Source organism: Anser brachyrhynchus (genome assembly GCF_964034855.1).
Source record: "Anser brachyrhynchus genome assembly, chromosome: 25".
Lineage (NCBI taxonomy): Eukaryota > Metazoa > Chordata > Aves > Anseriformes > Anatidae > Anser > Anser brachyrhynchus.
In genome coordinates this window covers 1,517,870-1,535,732 of record NC_137718.1, presented here as the reverse complement: position 1 = coordinate 1,535,732, position 17,863 = coordinate 1,517,870, and the positions used below count along the sequence as shown (strand labels likewise).

At 58.4% G+C, this 17,863-nt stretch overlaps 1 protein-coding gene across 5 annotated transcripts in view; it reads left to right on the top strand.

Moving 5' to 3' along the window:
* The window catches only part of DSCAML1 (DS cell adhesion molecule like 1), a 100,948-nt gene that overhangs the window by 73,685 nt on the left and 9,400 nt on the right, over positions 1 to 17,863 (top strand). For all 5 annotated transcript variants that reach the window (XM_080567639.1, XM_080567640.1, XM_080567641.1 and 2 more), the window contains 14 exons: positions 643 to 918; positions 1,372 to 1,668; positions 3,810 to 4,082; positions 7,358 to 7,636; positions 7,811 to 7,930; positions 8,068 to 8,244; positions 12,555 to 12,754; positions 13,179 to 13,275; positions 13,464 to 13,592; positions 14,023 to 14,190; positions 14,326 to 14,396; positions 15,520 to 15,760; positions 16,504 to 16,650; positions 16,720 to 16,875. In XM_080567639.1, coding sequence (XP_080423765.1) covers positions 643 to 918; positions 1,372 to 1,668; positions 3,810 to 4,082; positions 7,358 to 7,636; positions 7,811 to 7,930; positions 8,068 to 8,244; positions 12,555 to 12,754; positions 13,179 to 13,275; positions 13,464 to 13,592; positions 14,023 to 14,190; positions 14,326 to 14,396; positions 15,520 to 15,760; positions 16,504 to 16,650; positions 16,720 to 16,875 — 2,631 coding nt within the window. The remainder of the gene's footprint in view (positions 1 to 642; positions 919 to 1,371; positions 1,669 to 3,809; positions 4,083 to 7,357; positions 7,637 to 7,810; positions 7,931 to 8,067; positions 8,245 to 12,554; positions 12,755 to 13,178; positions 13,276 to 13,463; positions 13,593 to 14,022; positions 14,191 to 14,325; positions 14,397 to 15,519; positions 15,761 to 16,503; positions 16,651 to 16,719; positions 16,876 to 17,863) is intronic.

Here is a 17,863-nt window from a genome sequence, read left to right as displayed (position 1 = left end):
AGCGCTACACAGCGTGTCTGATGCGGTGCTCGGAGCATTTGGAGGAAGTTTATAATGCTGCAGCCGAGGACATGCAGACATCCCCTGATTTACCGCTTTAATCGGGGCCGAGAGAGGGACCTCTGGAAAAGGCAGAGCGATACCAGGGGATGTAAATTGCTGGATGGCAATGTTCTGTTAGGTGCCTCTGTGCTTTGTTTTGCTGATTTGCATAAAATAAGCTCCAGCCAAACAGTAAATACCATCTGGGCAGGCCAAATATTTACTGCCTGCTCTGCTCCTGGGGGTTCCTGCTGTCATCAGCAGCACCGGAGCCGCCCTGGCACGTCCCCGGCTCGGCACTGCCCCACCGTACCAGCCACGTCCCCGCTGTGATGGCCGCTTCTAGCCACCCTGCCCCTACACCAGGGCCAACATTAAAGGCCAGGCTGGCAGCACGAGGAAGGGCAGGGAAGCCACCTGCCTTATTGTGTGGTGACATTTTGCACGTAGTCGGGCTGGCACATCCAGGGAAGGGAAGGTGGAGAAAGTACACGAAGGATGAGAGCCGTGCGGTGCGTGCTGGCCTGTGGCTGCCTGGCCCCACAGCCCAACACCACCACGCAGCCAACACCTCTCCTGCTCTCATCCTCTCTTGCACAGACCCTCTGCGTGTGACCCTCACACCAAAGAAGCTCAAAACGGGCATTGGCAGCACCGTCATCCTCTCTTGTGCCCTCAGCGGGTCCCCCGAGTACGTCATCCGCTGGTACCGCAACACGGACCTGGTGGTGGTGGATGACTACATCTCCATCCGGGGCATCAGCAACGAGACCCTCCTCATCACGGCCGCCCAGAAGAGCCACTCTGGAGCCTACCAGTGCTTTGCCACCCGCAAGTCCCAGACGGCACAGGACTTCTCCATCATCATGCTGGAGGGTGAGCTGGCTTCCTCGGGGCGGGGGCCAGCTGGGGCTTTTCTCTGCCCCTCTCCGAGCTGCCGCACCTCCGGTGCTCACCAGGATGCTTTGTGCATGGATGGAGGAAAGCGAGCACCACTGGGGTGGGGGCTGCTAGGGCAGGCTGCACCCAGCCCCTGGGCTGTGCAAACTGTCTGCAAGCAGCTCAGGGATGCAGGGGCAAGGGCCAAAATCAGGGTCCTGCAGTGACCTGTCCACCCCCTGCCCCTGTGCCGAGGCGCTGCCTTCCGTGAACCATCTTCTCCACCTCCTCATGAGCAGGCGTGGGTGCAGGGCACTGGGTGTTCAGACCAGGGATGGTCACTGCTGTGCCTGGCATCCCCTTGAACCAAATCAGACAAGACACGGGGGTGCGGGTGACTGCTGCCGGTGGCTGCTGTGCCCTAACCCCCCTCCCCCTGGGTCCCCCCAGATGGGACCCCCCGCATCGTCTCCTCCTTCAGCGAGAAGGTGGTGAACCCCGGGGAGCAGTTCTCCCTGATGTGTGCCGCCAAGGGCGCGCCCCCCCCGACCGTCACCTGGGCCCTGGACGACGAGCCCATCCCGCGGGACAACGGGCACCGCACCAACCAGTACACCATGTCGGACGGCACCACGGTGAGCCACATGAACGTCACCAGCCCGCAGATCAAGGACGGCGGCGTGTACCGGTGCACCGCGCGGAACTCGGTGGGCAGCGCCGAATACCAAGCGCGAATAAACGTAAGAGGTGCCTGTCTACTTTTAAATATCAGAATAGGACTTTGACTGGGCTTTTGGTTGTGTTCTGTTCCCTGGCAGATCGTTCCTCCTCACCCCCACCCATTTCCCAGCTGTGCAGGTCTCTGCAGCCCCCTTCTGCCCCGCTCACCCCCAGCCCTGCCCGTGGCATCCAGCGCCCCCGCGGCTCAGAGCAGGGAGCTGAACTGAGTGCACGGCCATCCTCTGAACCCCAGAGACCCAGAACAAGGCTTCCAGAGGGGCAATGCCTCCCCACTGGGGTCTGCTGTCCAGCCTTTGGGTCTGTGCAGCAAGTGCCTCCCATGAAGGACCCTGGGGAGGAGGTTGGGGTGGTGCAGAAGTGACCTGCACTGGCCAAGGACCACCTGCTCCTTTGTACCTGCCTGCAGTGTGTTCCCCAAACCATCTCCAGACCCTCCACACTGCCCCCAAGCCCCCCACACCGCCCCCGGTCCCAGCCCCGCTCCCTGGCAGGATGGCGCCCGCGGGTGCAGGGATCCCCGCTACAAGCAACGATGAGGCAGCACGGGAAATCGTGGGAAATGAGCCTGGATTTGTCATGTCTGTGTTTTCTTTGTCTGCTAAAAGCCATGGCCGCGTTAATCGCCGCGTTGTTACGGCTGGAGCGTGTTGTTCTGTGCGTTCCAGGGCGTTCTCCAAGGCACGGGGCATGGTGTAAGCCTCTGCCCATTCATAACCACCAGTTAAAGCTTCTAGTCTTATAGGTGGGAGCCAGAGTCAAGGTAACATTAATTTATCTACCGAGGAAGAAGCTTGAAGGGCTATGTTTGTCTGTGTCTCAGGTTTGAAATGGATCTAGTGGCTTTTTGGCTGGAATCCCAGGAGAGTCTGAATTTTGCTGCCACTTACCGCTAAATTTGGAGCAAGTTCATCTCCCAGCCACAAGAAGCAGGAGCAGCGTTCTGAATGAGGATGTTTCATTGTCTTCTTTATTCCCCCTCTTCCAGTTCCTGACTGCCTGTCACTAGATAAGATTCGGGCTTTTTTTTTTTCTTTTTTTTTTTCCCTGGAATTGAGCAGGTCCCTGTGACAGGCCTGAGAGCAGGCTGCTAATTTCTCTTTCCCTGCTCTTTCTCCCTGTGCACTCCACAGTGCGCCGGGGGCTCCCCAGCATGGCAGGTCCCTGCTGCGCCTCCAAACACCTTCCCCCTCCATGAGGCTGGAGCACTCAGGCCACATCTTCCAGCCAAACCCTTCCAACAGCTGATGGGTGTGAGGGTGGCCCCCTCGTGTCCCCTTATTCCCGGGATCCTGGGCGCTGAAGGATCTCAGGAGGGAGCGTGCTTTCACAATCGGGATCTTACCCTGAGTATCTGCTTAGCTGTTATCCTGCCATGCGCTTAGGGTGAGGAGTCAAGACAGGGTTAATCTTTAGTTTGCTATTTTACACGATGGCCACGAGAACAATGTAATTACTGAAGCGTGAAACCTCTTGTTGCAATACTCACCTGCAATACTCTTCCAGTCCTTCAGGCAGCACGAGAGCCAGCCAGAAGCAGTGGGCTGCCTGGCTTTTTGGCACTGCTCGGGATGCCCGTGGAAAGCTCAGAACGGTGCATTTTAGTGGAGATTGAACAAATTGTCAAATGGCAGTCAGGCTCCTGCATGCAGTTCTCTGCCAAGGAGATGGCAAAGCGCTGACAGCTTCCTCCTGAGAGGGGCAGAGTGGCCGTACGGCCGGGGGGTGCTCCCCAGAGGTCTCCCAAACCTCCCCTGGGAGCCCCGGCTGGATGCGCCCCGCGGCAGGAGCAGAGAGCTCCAAGGCAGCGGCTGACATCCCTCTGAGGGGCAGCAGCACTCACAGGCTGGGCTTCCCCAGCGCTGAAGCCTGCAAATTCAAACCTAAGCATTGTGCCTGCAAGATTGGGTGGAGTTTGCTGAAGTTTGGCTGCAGCCAAGGGTCGCAGCCCCCGATTTTTGCAGCTGTTCTTTTGTAGGTGTGCGCGAGGGGCTCTCGCTGGAGGCTGCTGATGGCCAGGCTGGGTCCTGGCTCTGTTGTCACCTCACTCGCCTGCGCAGCTCGCTCTGCACTAGCAGCTGATCTGTGTGCAAACAAGCTGCCCTTCGGAATTAACCTAGCCTGCCTCTTCCTTCCTCCCCACTATGTAGGTCCCCCGAGCATCCGAGCGATGAAGAACATAACGGCGGTAGCGGGTAGGGACACTTTCATCAACTGCAGGGTGATCGGGTACCCCTATTACTCCATCAAGTGGTACAAGGACTCTTTGCTGCTGCCTGATAACCACCGCCAAGTGGTCTTTGAAAACGGGACTCTCAAGCTGATGGATGTCCAGAAGGGCATGGACGAAGGGGAGTATCTGTGCAGCGTGCTGATCCAGCCCCAGCTCTCCATCAGCCAGAGCGTGCACGTCACGGTGAAAGGTGAGCGGGTGGGGATTGCCTGGGTCAGACGGTCCCCTCCCCAGCCCAGGGAGCCCTGTGCTTCCTGCAGAAGCTTGGTCAGCTCTGGCACATTGCAAGCGGGAGCTGTGAGCCCCTTTCCCACCATCCTCCCACCCAGAATGGGGCAAGGCACAAGCGTGCTCCTCGGGGCAACTCCTTCGGGTTGGGTTGGGGCCATTCCGATTGCACTGGGGTTCAGGGAGCGTTGGGGCCGTTCCTGCTGTGGGCAGAGGCAGGGCAGCGTCGGGCGGGGGGCTCTGCGTCCGGGTGCTGGCTGTGCTCCCCAAGCACCGAGGAGAGGCAGAGCTGGCTCAGCCCGCCCACCTTGCACCCACCTGCGTGCCTGCTGCTGCCCCGAGCCGCACCGGATCCATTTCTTGTTACACGCAGCGAGCAAGGATTTACAGTGTAAACATAGCGTATTAAAACATCTAACCTTTGCTCGGATCACCTTCACTGATGTTTTTCTCTGTGTGTTAGCTTTTAAAAAAATAATACTCTCGGTCTTCCAAGCGCACAGAACATCTTAAAAGCTTCTCCAGGCCATCAATTATTCAGCCCCATTGAGGGAGCTATCAGTCCTAATGAATTGAGTCGGATGCATTCCCTCCCAGTGACTTGCTGAGATTGTGTTATGAGCGCGCGGAGCTATCGTATCTCCCGTCCTCAGAGTTGTCGGGTCGGCTCTGCCTGTCGCCAGCTCAGTGTTTGCAGTAAATCACTCAGACAAACACAGCCACGCTGGGGACGGAGCTGGCCAATTGTCTTTCCCTCTGTCTCACCGAGCCGGGTATTTATGGACTGGATTTTATGCTGATCCCCCTCCCTCCCTTTCCATCCACCATTTTCTTATTAGGAATCAGGTTAGCAAGAGAGTGCATCAAGCTGATTATAGATGCAACCCCTTGATTAGCTAATGCTCTTCTCCAAGGCTTTGCAGGCGGAAGTGTGGGCTGCAGCTAACCTTAGGGCAGCGCCGAGGGGACCCCTCTCCCCTCACACCCCCAGAGCAGGGCATGGCCAGCCTTTGTGTTCCTCACCTTAAACCAAAATCCTCATGGAAGGAGTACCTACAGCGATGTGCGCACGCGAAGTTGAATTACATGCTGCACTTTTGCCAGTTGCTCGAAGGCGGACGCAGGATGCTGAAGTTTATCCATATATTTTGGGAAGCGGCCGCCGTGCAACCCCCCTGAGCCTGGATTTGCTGCCTGGGCAAGGGGCTGGCGACAGCCTGAGCAGGGCGAGCACACGGTGCTGGGCGGTGCGGGCCGGGCGGCTTGTGGCTCTGGCTGTGCCGGATGTCTTCATCCCACCTGCAGCACACAGGCTGGAGATTTACACCAGGCCCTGCCTGCCTGGGTGTTTTTATGGCCACCGGATAAAAGCCCGGGGAGGAAAACTGAGAATGCCCTCGACTACGTTCGGAGCCCGCTCCGAGGAGCAGAATAAAGAAATAGAAGTGCGCAGAGATGGTATGAGCGCCGTAAAGCTTTTAGTGCCACAAGTGCCTGGCGAGCACGCTGCGTGCCACAAGTGAGTTACGCCGCAGGTCTTTCCAAGCAAGCGGTAGTAAAAGCTTTACGGCCCCCTCACGCCAGTGCCTGGCCCGATCACGCCGTTCAGTTTGATCTCTGTTTCTGCCCCTGTTGGGAAGTCCCCGAGCCTCCTCCCCGGCTGCCGGGTCCCCGTGTCCCAGCTCAGAGCCTCCCTGCTCCCCAGGGCTTCCCAGGCTGCCTGGGGGTGCTGCCGGGTCTCTTCTCCATGCGTCCCCCAGCAGCACCCAGCCGAGGTGCCCTGTTGTTCCTGTTATTCTGAGGTGCTCGTTATTCCTGCAGACATCTTTGAAGGTTTTAACTGATCACGTGCAGGCTTGGGACTGTCCTGGTGCTGTCACACAGCGCTGCCCAGGTGACAGCGGCAGGGACGCCAGCTCAGCCACTCTGCAGTCAGGCACAGCGTGAGGGATGTGGGGCTATGCGGCGCTGCTGGGGTGCACTGGGGTGCAGGAGAGCCTGGGAAGTGCCGAAAAGAGGAGAATATGCAGCAGGAAATCAATTGGGAAGGAAAGACACGTGTTAAGCCCTGGTTAAGGGGAGCTGGAACCAGGAGAGCTCTTCTGCCGAGAGGCTGCGTGTGCTGGAAGTGGCCCGTGGGGCATTTGGAGATGCATAAGCCCGGCCCCACTCTGCAATAGACTGCAGCGCATTCCCAATTAATTATTCATTAATTATGGAAAACGGGCGCTGCTGGCTCCACGGCTCCAGCAGCTCAAGCCACGTCGCTGCAGCTGGCAGCAGGGCAGGCGGCCGGGCCGAACCCATGCACCCATGGGCAGCACCCCGAGGGGGCGGTGAGCAACCCCCAGCACCTTCTGCTCTGCGGGGCTGCCCGGCCAGGCTTTGGGCCACCCCATCATGGCCAGCCCAGTTCTGACCCGGCCCTGGAGCCCCCGGCAGCCTGGTCTGAGCACTGGGAGCATTGGAGAGCATTGGTCGAGGTGTGGGTGGAGATGGGGGACGGCGTACAGGAGAGCGAGGGCGTGCACGGTGGCGCAGTGAGCCCTTCCCCGCTGGGGCTCCCGCGTCTGTACAAGAGGGCATCTTATTTCTGCCGAGGGGACAATTGGCAGCCTGCTAATTTAATTATGGAGGCTGCGGAAAGAGGATCTCGTCTACCAGGTGCTGAGCCTTGTTAAGCTAATTGTCTCCCTCTCTATGCTTTCTTCCCCCTCCCACATTGCCAGAGATGCTGCGGTTGCCTAATTAAGTTATCAGAAAGATAATGGCTGGTTCTGAATCCAGTGCCTTTAAGAAAAGCATCCATCTAATAACTGCTTTTCTGCGAGCAGATAAATGCTGAGGTGGAATTTCAGCTGGTGTGCGCAGAGGGGGTCGGGGCGGCTGGCGGCTCCCGGCACTGGGCTGAGCGCGGTGGCTCTCCCAGGTGGGTCACATCCTACTGTCACGCCCTCCTGGAAGCGTTACTGGCTGGAACAAAAGCCTGCCTTAGTTTCTGGGCAGCAAATGCTTTGGGTGATAGGGATGCAATGGGTTTGTGAGTTGTTGTGCTGATGGCAAGCAGGCTCGCTTCTCCGTAAGGACGTGCCCTGTGGTGAGACGGGGCTGGTGGGCACTGACCCGCTGTGAGGGCCAGGAGCCAGGACCAGCTGCTTTTCCTCTGTCCCCGTGCCACCAGCCTGTCCCCTCGGGCAAGGGCTGGGATGTACAGTGTGTTGCCTCTCCCCTCCGCAGTCCCTCCTCTGATCCAGCCCTTCGAGTTCCCCCCAGCCTCCATCGGGCAGCTCCTCTACATCCCCTGTGTGGTCTCCTCGGGGGACATGCCCATCCACATCACCTGGCGGAAGGACGGGCACGTCATCCTCTCCGGCTCGGGCGTCACCATCGAGAGCAAGGAGTTCATGAGCTCCCTGCAGATCTCCAGCGTCTCCCTCAAGCACAACGGCAACTACACGTGCATCGCCAGCAACGCCGCCGCCACCGTCAGCCGTGAGCGGCAGCTCATCGTGCGGGGTGAGCACCCCTGGGGCTGCCCCTATGTCGGGCTTGGGTGGGTGGGCAGCGGTGGGTGTAGCATGGATAGAAGCAGGCAGGGGAGACAGGGCAGCCACGTGTAAGCAGAGATGGTCTGCAAGAAGCTGCTGGGGTTTTGGCTCCAACGGCCATCTTTGCGTCCTTGTTATCCAGTGCCTCCTCGATTTGTGGTTCAGCCCAACAACCAGGATGGCATTTACGGTAAAGCTGGGGTGCTGAACTGCTCCGTGGATGGGTACCCGCCTCCGAAAGTCATGTGGAAGCACGCAAAAGGTACGTGTGAGGCGACACGGCAGCGTTTGGGGATCTCTGGTCTCTCCGTTTCGGCCTGGCCACCCCAGCATCGAGCCCCACGAGCAGCCTCCTGCTTGGCTGAGCTCTCATCGCTGCGTGTCTGCGCCCCCTCCTAGGAAGTGGGAACCCGCAGCAGTATCACCCCATCCCGCTGACGGGCCGCATCCAGATCCTCCCCAACAGCTCCCTGCTCATCCGCCACGTGCTGGAGGAGGACATCGGCTACTACCTGTGCCAGGCCAGCAACGGCGTGGGCACGGACATCAGCAAGTCCATGTTTCTCACCGTGAAGAGTAAGTAGCTGTGCTGGCGGGGCTGGGACATGGCACGGCTGCAGGGGGGGCTGCAGGGGGTGCCCCCGCAGAGCACAGCCCGCTGCACACACAGGGACCGGCCTGGCGCTGCCCTGGCACCGCGCAGCCCCCGATCGATGCGGGGCACGGGGGGCATCGATTGCCCTCCTGCAGGGACTGGCTTCCCTTATGCGATTATAAACACTTAGTCCTAAATAAAACCAGGCAATCAATCTACATCATACGGGAGGGAAGGAAATAGCTTCGCTAATTTGACAGGGATGGGCTGGGAAGTGTTGTTAGACACCGTGTTTGAACTGTGCTTATTATTGGATTCCTCTCCCGTTGCTATCAGCAGAATACATAATCTCCAGCTCCTCTTTATTTATTTTGATTGCTGCTGCCGTAAGAGTTCAAACCTCCAGGAAGAGGTGCTGGAGGGGAGGACAGCCTGGTCCTGCTGGTTCCTGTGGCAGCATCCTCACGGTGCCAGAGCGGTGCGCGCGGCTCCCCTCCTTGCTGTCCTTACACCTGGATTTGGCTTCTGTTGGCTCCACGCACCCTTTGAGAACATCAGGCTCATGCTTTCTTGCTGGCTTCCCATGTTAGATTTATCTTAAAATCGTCGTTTCCCTAACAAAGAGGGGAGGGGTGGTGCCGAAGAGGCAGGAGGGAGCTGGGGCTGGCAGCGGGCGCTCCCTTGAATGCCCAAAAACCCTGGGCACATGCACAGTGCTGCATCCCGGCCAGGTCTCGCACCCGGCGCTGGCAGGGAAGAGAAACCCTGCGAGCGGCCAGGGCTACAGCCTCCCCCCTGCAGCCTCCCCCCTGCAGCTCCCCCCGGCCAAACGCCCACCGCCCGGCTGCGGCAGCCTCTCGCTCCCTCTCGCTCCGGCGTCTCCCCTCCCCAGCCAGCGTCTACTTTCCTGCGTTTCTTGCGGGGAGGGTCTAGGGGAGCCTTTTCCTCTCCCTGTCAGCTGTTTAATTTATCCCGCTGATTGATGAATTGAAACGAGCGACTTCAAACAACATACTTCAATAAGGCGCAGGTACAAAGTCAAGGCGATTAATCCCGAGTGAGTGTGCAGAAGTCTTGGAGCCTGAACTGTTGCCTTGTCCCTGCTATCTGGTATAATTGCATCCCAGGACAGGTTGCTTGCTGACTTGAATAGCACATAACCTTATTATGCATGTGCTTTTACATTTCCCGGAGACCTCAGCAGCCTTTGAAAAGGTTTGAATGAATAGGTAGACGAAGCGCCACAGCCAATTAAGCATTATATGGGGCTCTTTGTTTTGTTTCATTTTTTTGATTTTTGTTTGTTTAGTGAAATGTCAGGCCAATTAAAGCGAGATCAGCACCGGCTTTCGTCTAAAGCCAGGCCACTGCAGACAGCGTTAAATGAATGTTAATCAGAGCCCAAACCCGCGGTCAGTTGGAGAGAGGGGAGCCGCCGGCCCCACACCACGCGGGGCCAGAGGTGCAGTCCCCGGCCGCACGGCACATCCCGGGTGCTGCCGTGCCAGCGCTGCGGGGCTAACCAAGGCAGGCAAGCAATAAATCAGAGGAGCGTGCACAGCCCCACTAGTGCCAGGAACAGTTAGCTGCTGCTTGTCAGGTGCCGAGGAGGAAACCGCAGGGCTTTGCGTGCAGATTTAACCCTCAGGGCCCTGGCCAGGCCGGCCTTTTGGTGGGGTGCCGTCCCTTGCAGGGTGCACAGCACTCGGGGCATGCGCTGGCCACGGGACCGTGCCACGAAGTTGCTCTGCTCAGCCCCGAGCACGGGCACTGGTCTGGAAGCAGTAATACCTTGCTGCCATGCAGGGCTGGTGCATTCATCCGTGCTGTTGAAGGCAACTTGTTAGCGCCAGGTCGGGTGCGCTGCAGAGCAGGAGGTGTGGGGGGCTGGAGGCTGGGAGCAGGGCACAGGAGCACACAGCCACCCGGGGGGTGGCTCGCTGGCCCAGGCACAGGTGAGGAGATCACAGCGCGTGATAAATGCCATTTAGCACATGGCTGCGTCAGGAGCAGAGAGCCAGGGATGGAGCGGGTCGGGTCCCCGGGGGCAGTGCGGGCTGCGGGGGCTCCTCCAGCCTTGGGGGGCTCACCGGGCACCGGGCAGGGCCAGAGGTACCAGGGCGTTCGGTGTCCTACTGCAGGAGCATAACTGATTGCTTCCATGCAATTTGAATTAATCTCATGCTTCAGGTGAAACTCAGCTAATCAGTGTAGAAAGGAAGCTGAAACGGGTGCAATCAAATTAACATCACAGAGCTGGCTCTAAACAAGGAAGAGGGGGGCGAGGGAGGCAGGAGCAGCCCTTGTCACTGGTGTGTCACCGTTCTCACTGAGTTGTCACCACCGGGCTGTGAAGCTGCTCCTGCCCCAGCCTGGCTGGGGACGGCAGAGCATGAGGGGTGCTGACAATTCCCTTGGTGGCCAGTCTTATCTCTCTTATCTCTGCCCAGCAGACAGGACCAGCCTCTTGTTGAGGCTGTGTTAACACGGCCCATGGGCACGGAGGGAGCAATGAGGCAGTGCCGGGGCAGCCGAGCAGGCTGGGCGCAAGGGATGGGATGTCAGACCGTGCAGGAGGCAAGCTGCCCATGAGGGAAGCCGTTCTGTGCAGGGGCAGGATACACAGGCTGGGTTTGGGGTGCTCAGCAGCGATTCCACTCACATCCAGCACCCAGGCTCTGGTGTGCAGGATCCTGCACATGTGAGGAGGCAGAAGGAGGCTGCTTGAGATACAGCCGTGATCATCCTCCCTCCCTTGTTCCTCCTCCCTGCAGCCGGTCCCGTGCAGGATGCTCACAGGGCTCAGAGCACCCCGTGGGTCACCGTGGGCCTGGGGCATCACCAGCACGGGGTGTGGGGGTGTGCCGGAGGCATGGGGCAGCACCAGGGATGGTGTGCAGGGGGCTGCTGCCTCCAAGCCCCGGTCCGTGCTGTGTGCACGGCTGGTTGGGGTTTTCTTCGGGTTTGTTTTGCTGCTTCCTCTGCTCTGGGCTACGTGCCGCTCTCCTGGGACCCCGGCAATTGAGGGAAGTTGATATGTTTACATCCAAGGAGCTGCTTTTAATCAAACATCAATAAGTGCATTTCAGCGAAGCAGAGCCTGAAACAGAGCTCCTCTCCTGGGGCCACCGCATGCAGGGCACGGGCTGGCTCCTCCGCGGAGCCCCGAGGAGAGCCGGGTCCGTCCTCCCACCAAGGGTCCCGGCCTTCGTGATCCTCCGCACGCTAGAGCAGGTCGGGCTCTGCTATTTTCTCCCCGCTCCTGCCCCTCCATGTCAGCTCGGGGTCCTCGGGGCTGGCCACGGGCAGGATTTCCATGGGCTCCTGAAGAGCTGTCACGAGGCAGAGGAGTCCCCGCGGCCAGGCTCACGCCTCGTGCCAGCCACGTGGGCGCATGCCCCGCACCCTGAAAATGCCGGCAGCTCCGGAGGAAAGGTTTCCTTAGCTGCTAATTGAATTACATTGCCACAGAAAGCCGAGAAGTCGTAGCTCATTAGAGCCTCTTGTGTCCCATTATAACAGTGTGTGTTGCCTTTGCGGATTGTCATTATCATATATTACTGCGGGACTCGGCAGCGCTGTTTGTTTATGCATTACATTTTTTTCGGCTTACCCAGGCTGCCCCCGCCCCCAGCCTGTTTTCCTGCTCCGCGCGCTGCTCCGGGGAGCCGCGGCGGTGCCGCCCCACGCTGCCAGCATCCAGCCCCGCTCGCCCACCCAAAACCCGAGTCCTCCTGGTGGCGATGGCACCCCGCAGGGTGCTGCGCCTGGGTGGGCGGTGGGCACGGCTGGGGGCTCCCCTCCCCTCCTTTGCATCTTGGGGGGAATCTTCGAGGGGGTGGGGGGGGAAATTTCTCCGGCATCTGCAATGCAAAAGCTGCCTTGCTGATGTGGAATCGCGCTCTATATTCTGCCCAGGTTTATACGAGTGAATTATGCAAATCTGTGATGGAAAACATTCTTCCTCTCATCCTCGGGAGTGTAAAACCTTAGTCAATAATTCATACTCGCACGTCTCAGACTGGAGGCTTTCTCTTCATTATAGTGTGCGCTTGGTTATTTGTCTTTCACGTTTTATTGTCTACCCCGGTGTAATGCTATGCATTATAAAATTTATCTGCTTCATTATTTTATGATCCTGAGCCGTATAATGCAGCGAAACGATTCCACTTCGGGCTGCGTGGCCTCTCGGTGAGCCCCGCACCCACGGCCTCCCCGCGGGGTGCTGCGGGCTGCGGCCGTCCCCACCGGGCGAGCCGAGGGGGCGCTGACCCCCGGCTCCCTCCCGCAGTCCCCGCCATGATCACATCCCACCCCAACACCACCATCGCCATCAAGGGGCAGAGCAAGGAGCTGAACTGCACGGCGCGGGGCGAGCGGCCCATCATCATCCGCTGGGAGAAGGGCGACACCGTCATCGACCCCGACCGCAACATGCGCTACGCCATCACCACCAAGGACAACGGCGACGAGGTCATCTCCACCCTCAAGGTGAGGGGCTGGGCTCTGGGGGTTGCATCCCGCTGCCGTTCCCGAGCATCCTTGCATGTCTGGCACAGGGGCAGTTAATGCAGAAAAGCTGCTTGCAGTGCCTTGCGAAGAGCTAAAACCAGCCACTGTTCTCGTGCTGTGATGGCCCTGAAAATGAAATCCAGTGGGTTACATTTTCCTTGCACTAAATTTTGCCTTCCTGTGCAGAGGGATCTGGTTCTAAAAGTGCTGGGCAGTGCCAGGGATGCCTCAAAGAATAAAAGCTCTGGGCACATCTGAGCAGGGGTTAGGAGTTTGGGGCAACCTGCGCCCACAGGCACAGCTCCCCCCGGGGCAGGAGTGGGCTGGGGTCCCTGCAGGAAGACGGGGGCTTGGGGCAGCCAAGGCTGAGGTGGCTCCTTTCTTCTCCCCAAACTATTCATAGCTGAAACCAGCTGACCGCGGGGACTCCGTCTTCTTCTCTTGTCATGCGATCAACTCGTATGGTGAAGACAGAGGCCTGATCCAGCTCACCGTCCAAGGTACGTGTCCATGTGTGTGAGCCCAGCGTGCGCTGCCTGTCACCGAACCCACGAGGGCTGCCGAAGGAATGCAAACTCGCGCACGGGGTGTGGGATGTGGCAAAGCTTCACAGGGTCCTGCTATTTCTGGTTTTTTTCTCTCCCTGTCACCCCGCGCTTTGGCTCTTGACCCCCCGTGTCTCCCCAAGAGCCCCCTGACCCTCCGGAGCTGGAGATCCGCGAGGTGAAAGCCCGGAGCATGAACTTGCGATGGACTCAGCGGTTTGACGGGAACAGCATCATCACCGGCTTCGACATCGAGTACAAGAACAAGTCCGGTAGGTGCCAGCGGACCCCCCCCCCATGCCACCGCGTGGCTGGGGCTCACTGCTCCCTGGGGCCGGGCTGTGCGGGCAGGTGCAGAGCTGGCCCCATCACCCCCGTAAAGGGAATGTTCTGCACCCCTGCTCCTTTGATGAAGAAAGGAGAGAGCGGCATTCATGAAATATGTTAATTTATGTTAGATGGGAGCATTTGAAAGGGAATATTTAAAGAGACAATATTTGCAAGAAGCCAAACTGAGAGCCAAATAACAGCAAGGAGGGGGACGCAGAGTCTCTAGTGGGGGACCCCGCTGCGAAAGCCTTTGGGGACTTCAGCATCCACCTGCCCGGCATGGCTGGGATGGAACATGTCCCTCTTGGTGCCACAGGCCAGGGGATGGCATTCGGGTGCTGAATCCCCTTTCTTATTCTTCTGCTTTTCCAGATTCCTGGGATTTTAAACAGTCCACGCGCAACATCTCCCCGACCATCAACCAGGCGAACATCGTGGACCTCCACCCCGCCTCGGTGTACAGCATCCGCATGTACTCCTTCAACAAGATCGGCCGCAGCGAGCCCAGCAAGGAGCTCACCATCAGCACGGAGGAAGCAGGTGCTGCTCACGGCCTGGGGGCTGTGTCCTCGACGTAAAGCTGGCTGCAGCCGAGCTCTCTTTCGGATGAGTGTTTTTGTGCCAAGGGGGTCCTTTCCCTTCTCAACACCCTCTTTCGGGTCTGTTTTTCTCTAGCTCCTGATGGGCCTCCGATGGATGTCACCTTGCAGCCGATGACGTCCCAGAGCATCCAGGTCACCTGGAAGGTGCGTGGGGCTGGGGCACTGCAGGGGCTTTCCTTGGCCACGCAGTCTTACGCAGCACAAAGATGCACGAGGGCACAGGGGGAGAAAAACCTGCTCTCCCTCCCCATGTCGGGCATGTCACCTTCCTGCTTCCCTCGCCCTGGGATGGAGCCACGGCAGCCACGTGCCCGTGGGGCAGCGCAGTCGGTGCTGTGCCAAATGCAGTCCTGGTGCTGGGCACATGGAGCAAACAGGGCTCCTGGTGCAAACCCCATCCCAAGTCCCATGGGGCAGGCTGCTCCAGGACCAGGACGTTTCCTCGGAGGTACGAGGGCCAGGACAATTTCTGAAACATCATGAAAATTTGAAGGCTGGGCTTGCGCTCGGCTACATCATGCAGGGTCCATATTAATCATGTTTAATAACAAGCTAATTATCTCACAGGATATCCATGGGGAGCCATGGGGAAAGAGAGAATAAATATGGAAAAACTGAGACATTTAGTTGCAAACTGTTCAAGCAAAGATCAATATAGTTCAGAATCAGATTTATTTTTCAGAAGGTGCATAATGAAAAATAAAATTGATTATAAAGTTAGGACTTCAGAATGAACTGGTAAGTCAATAAATTTAGGGTTCCAGCTTCTCCACCCTCCTCCTAGGTCCTGAAAAACAGATTAATGAAAAATAAGATTCACTTGAAAGATAAGTCAGTTCATTTTAGGAGTATTTCAGAGAGATGGATTGCGCTGGCTTTGTAACATAAATTTGCAATCAACCCTATTGATTTCTTAATGCTTCAGAGGAATATTGTTAAGATTGATTTAAACCTGGCCTCGTGCACTCCTAAGGCTGGCTCGGGGCTGTCCCCTCCTGCTGCCAGGCTCTGCCCATCACCTCCCGGTGGGACCCCTCTGGTGGCCCTCTCGGAGCTGGTGACACTTTTGTGACTCTTCCTACGTGCCCGAGCAGCCCAGGGCTCTCCGAGGCCATCCTCTGTGTGCCCTGAGCTGCGCTGCTGATGAGGAGCCTTCGTCCTCCATCCTCTGTATGAGCAGGAGAAGGAGGACTTGCCTCGCCTCCACCTCCCCTCCTGCAGAGCCTGGGCCATGACACCACCCCATCTCGTATCCCCAATACTTCAGGCCCCAAAAAAGGAGCTGCAGAACGGGGTGATCCGCGGCTACCAGATCGGGTACCGGGAGAACAGCCCGGGCAGCAACGGGCAGTACAGCATCGTGGAGATGAAGGCTACGGGGGACAGCGAGGTCTACACGCTGGACAACCTGAAGAAGTTCGCACAGTACGGGGTGGTGGTGCAGGCCTTCAACCGCGCGGGGACGGGGCCGTCGTCCAGCGAGATCAACGCCACCACGCTGGAGGACGGTAAGGCTGCCGGGGACGGTTTCCACCCGGCAGGGTCGTGGGCAGCCTCAGGCATCTTAAAAACAACAGGAAAAAGTTTTGCAGCGCGTTTGCTCAGCAGTTTTTCATACTTAATTAAGGCTCTCGTTAGCCTGTCAAACCATGTTCATTTCCTGGCTACATTAGCACTCCTCCTGGGGTATTCAAGGGACCCTGTTTTAGCAATAGTGTCTTTTCCGTAATTATATTACCTTCATTTTGTTCAAACGGACTATCTGTATTAGTTTATTATACTCAGTCCCTAATTACATGGTGCTTATATTTTTACACCTAAGTAATATGAAACAATAATCATTTTCAAAGAGGATCGTTACGGTGATGTATTATCATTTAAATGCTCATAAAAATTAGAGTTACCTCTTATGGGGCAATGGGATCTAATTACCTCGCATCCAGCCAGCTCTACCGCTCGCCCCTCGCTGGGAAGTGCAGCGTGTCCCGGCAGCCCTCGTCCTCAGGAGCACAGCAGCTGCACCCGCTGCGGGGGTCTGGAAGGAGCAAAGCGCCTGTTGGAGGCAGGATCAGTGCTAGGGGCTTGGGGAGAAGGGCAATGGGGCCATGGCCAGGGGTTCCATGGAGAGCCGAGGTGCTGGGGAGCCTGGCGGGTGTGGATAGGGTGGCTTGGACATGGGAATCAGCTCCTGGAGGTGGGCGCGAGGGGAGAGGTGCTGGCATCGTCCTCCAGCTGACCGCCCCCTCCTCAGTCCCCAGCCAGCCCCCCGAGAACGTGCGGGCCATCTCCATCACGTCGGACGTGGCCGTCATCTCCTGGTCGGAGCCCCCGCGCAGCACCCTCAACGGCGTGCTCAAGGGGTACCGGGTCATCTTCTGGTCCCTCTACATGGACGGAGGTGAGTGTCCCTGGGGCACGGGGCACGCGGGGGGTGGTGGTGCGGGGCTGACGGGCGCTGTCCCCGCAGAGTGGGGCGAGATGCAGAACATCACGACCACGCGGGAGCGAGTGGAGCTGCGGGGCATGGAGAAGTTCACCAACTACAGCGTGCAGGTGCTGGCGTACACCCAGGCCGGCGATGGCGTCCGCAGCAGCGTGCTCTACATCCAGACCAAGGAGGACAGTGAGTGGCACTGCCCCTGGAGCTTTCCCCTGGGATCCCAGTAATGGGATTGCAGATGGGGAGGTGCAGTGGGATCCAGGGCTCCCCAAAAACCCCTGGCACACAGGGAGGTGGCACAGCTGCTGTGCCCAGGGCAGGCGGGTGTGCACGTGCACCTCCCTGTTCCCTGCCTGATGAACCACAGTTGTATGTGTTAATCAGGTGGGAGAATATCGAGCTGTAGGAGCCACTGGCTAGGAATAAAGAGAAGAGGTTTGCAGCCCCGGGAGCTGGGCTCCTCCATCCTTTTCTCCATGCTGGATTTGCAAAAGGCCTGACCCCAAGTCTCATCCGTGGGCTGGGGGCAGTGGCAGTGGCTCTGCTGGGCATGGGACAAGGGACAGCAGCGGGTGCAGGAGCTGCAGCACCCCGGGTCCAGCCCTGAGCACCTTGGGTGCTGCCGCCAGGGCTGGCGCGTGCGTGCTCTGCTCAGCGGGCAATCGCTTTATGGGTCAGACGCGCTGCCAGGGCCCTTCCTCTGTCTTTTGACCACCGCAGGCTGCAATCTGTCAGAGGTTCCGTGGGCAGACATATGTTGTGGGGCTGATTAGGCCGATAGGCACGCTGTAATCCAGGCACAAGGCGCCAAAGGGCCAGCGAGCCTGCGGAGGGCTGGGTGTGCCCGCGGGTGGGTGCTGGCGAGGGGCGCGCAGAAACGGCTGTGGGTGTGCGGGGAAACCCCCGGTGTGCAGCCACAGCACGACATTTCCCTTTTTATTTTATTTTTTTCTTTTCCTTAAGTGCAGATATTTAAATATTTACACCCCTGCCTGCCCTACTTTAATGCCATTATCTCCATAGCAGAGCAGCCCCTGCCCAGGAGCCGCCCGGGGAAGCAGCAGCTGCTGGGGCAGCGCAGCTGGGCAGGGGAAGGCTGAGGCCGGGCACTTAGCGGATTAAGGAGCCAGACACCAGAAGCCAATCACTGGTTCTAAACCCGAGCTGCAAT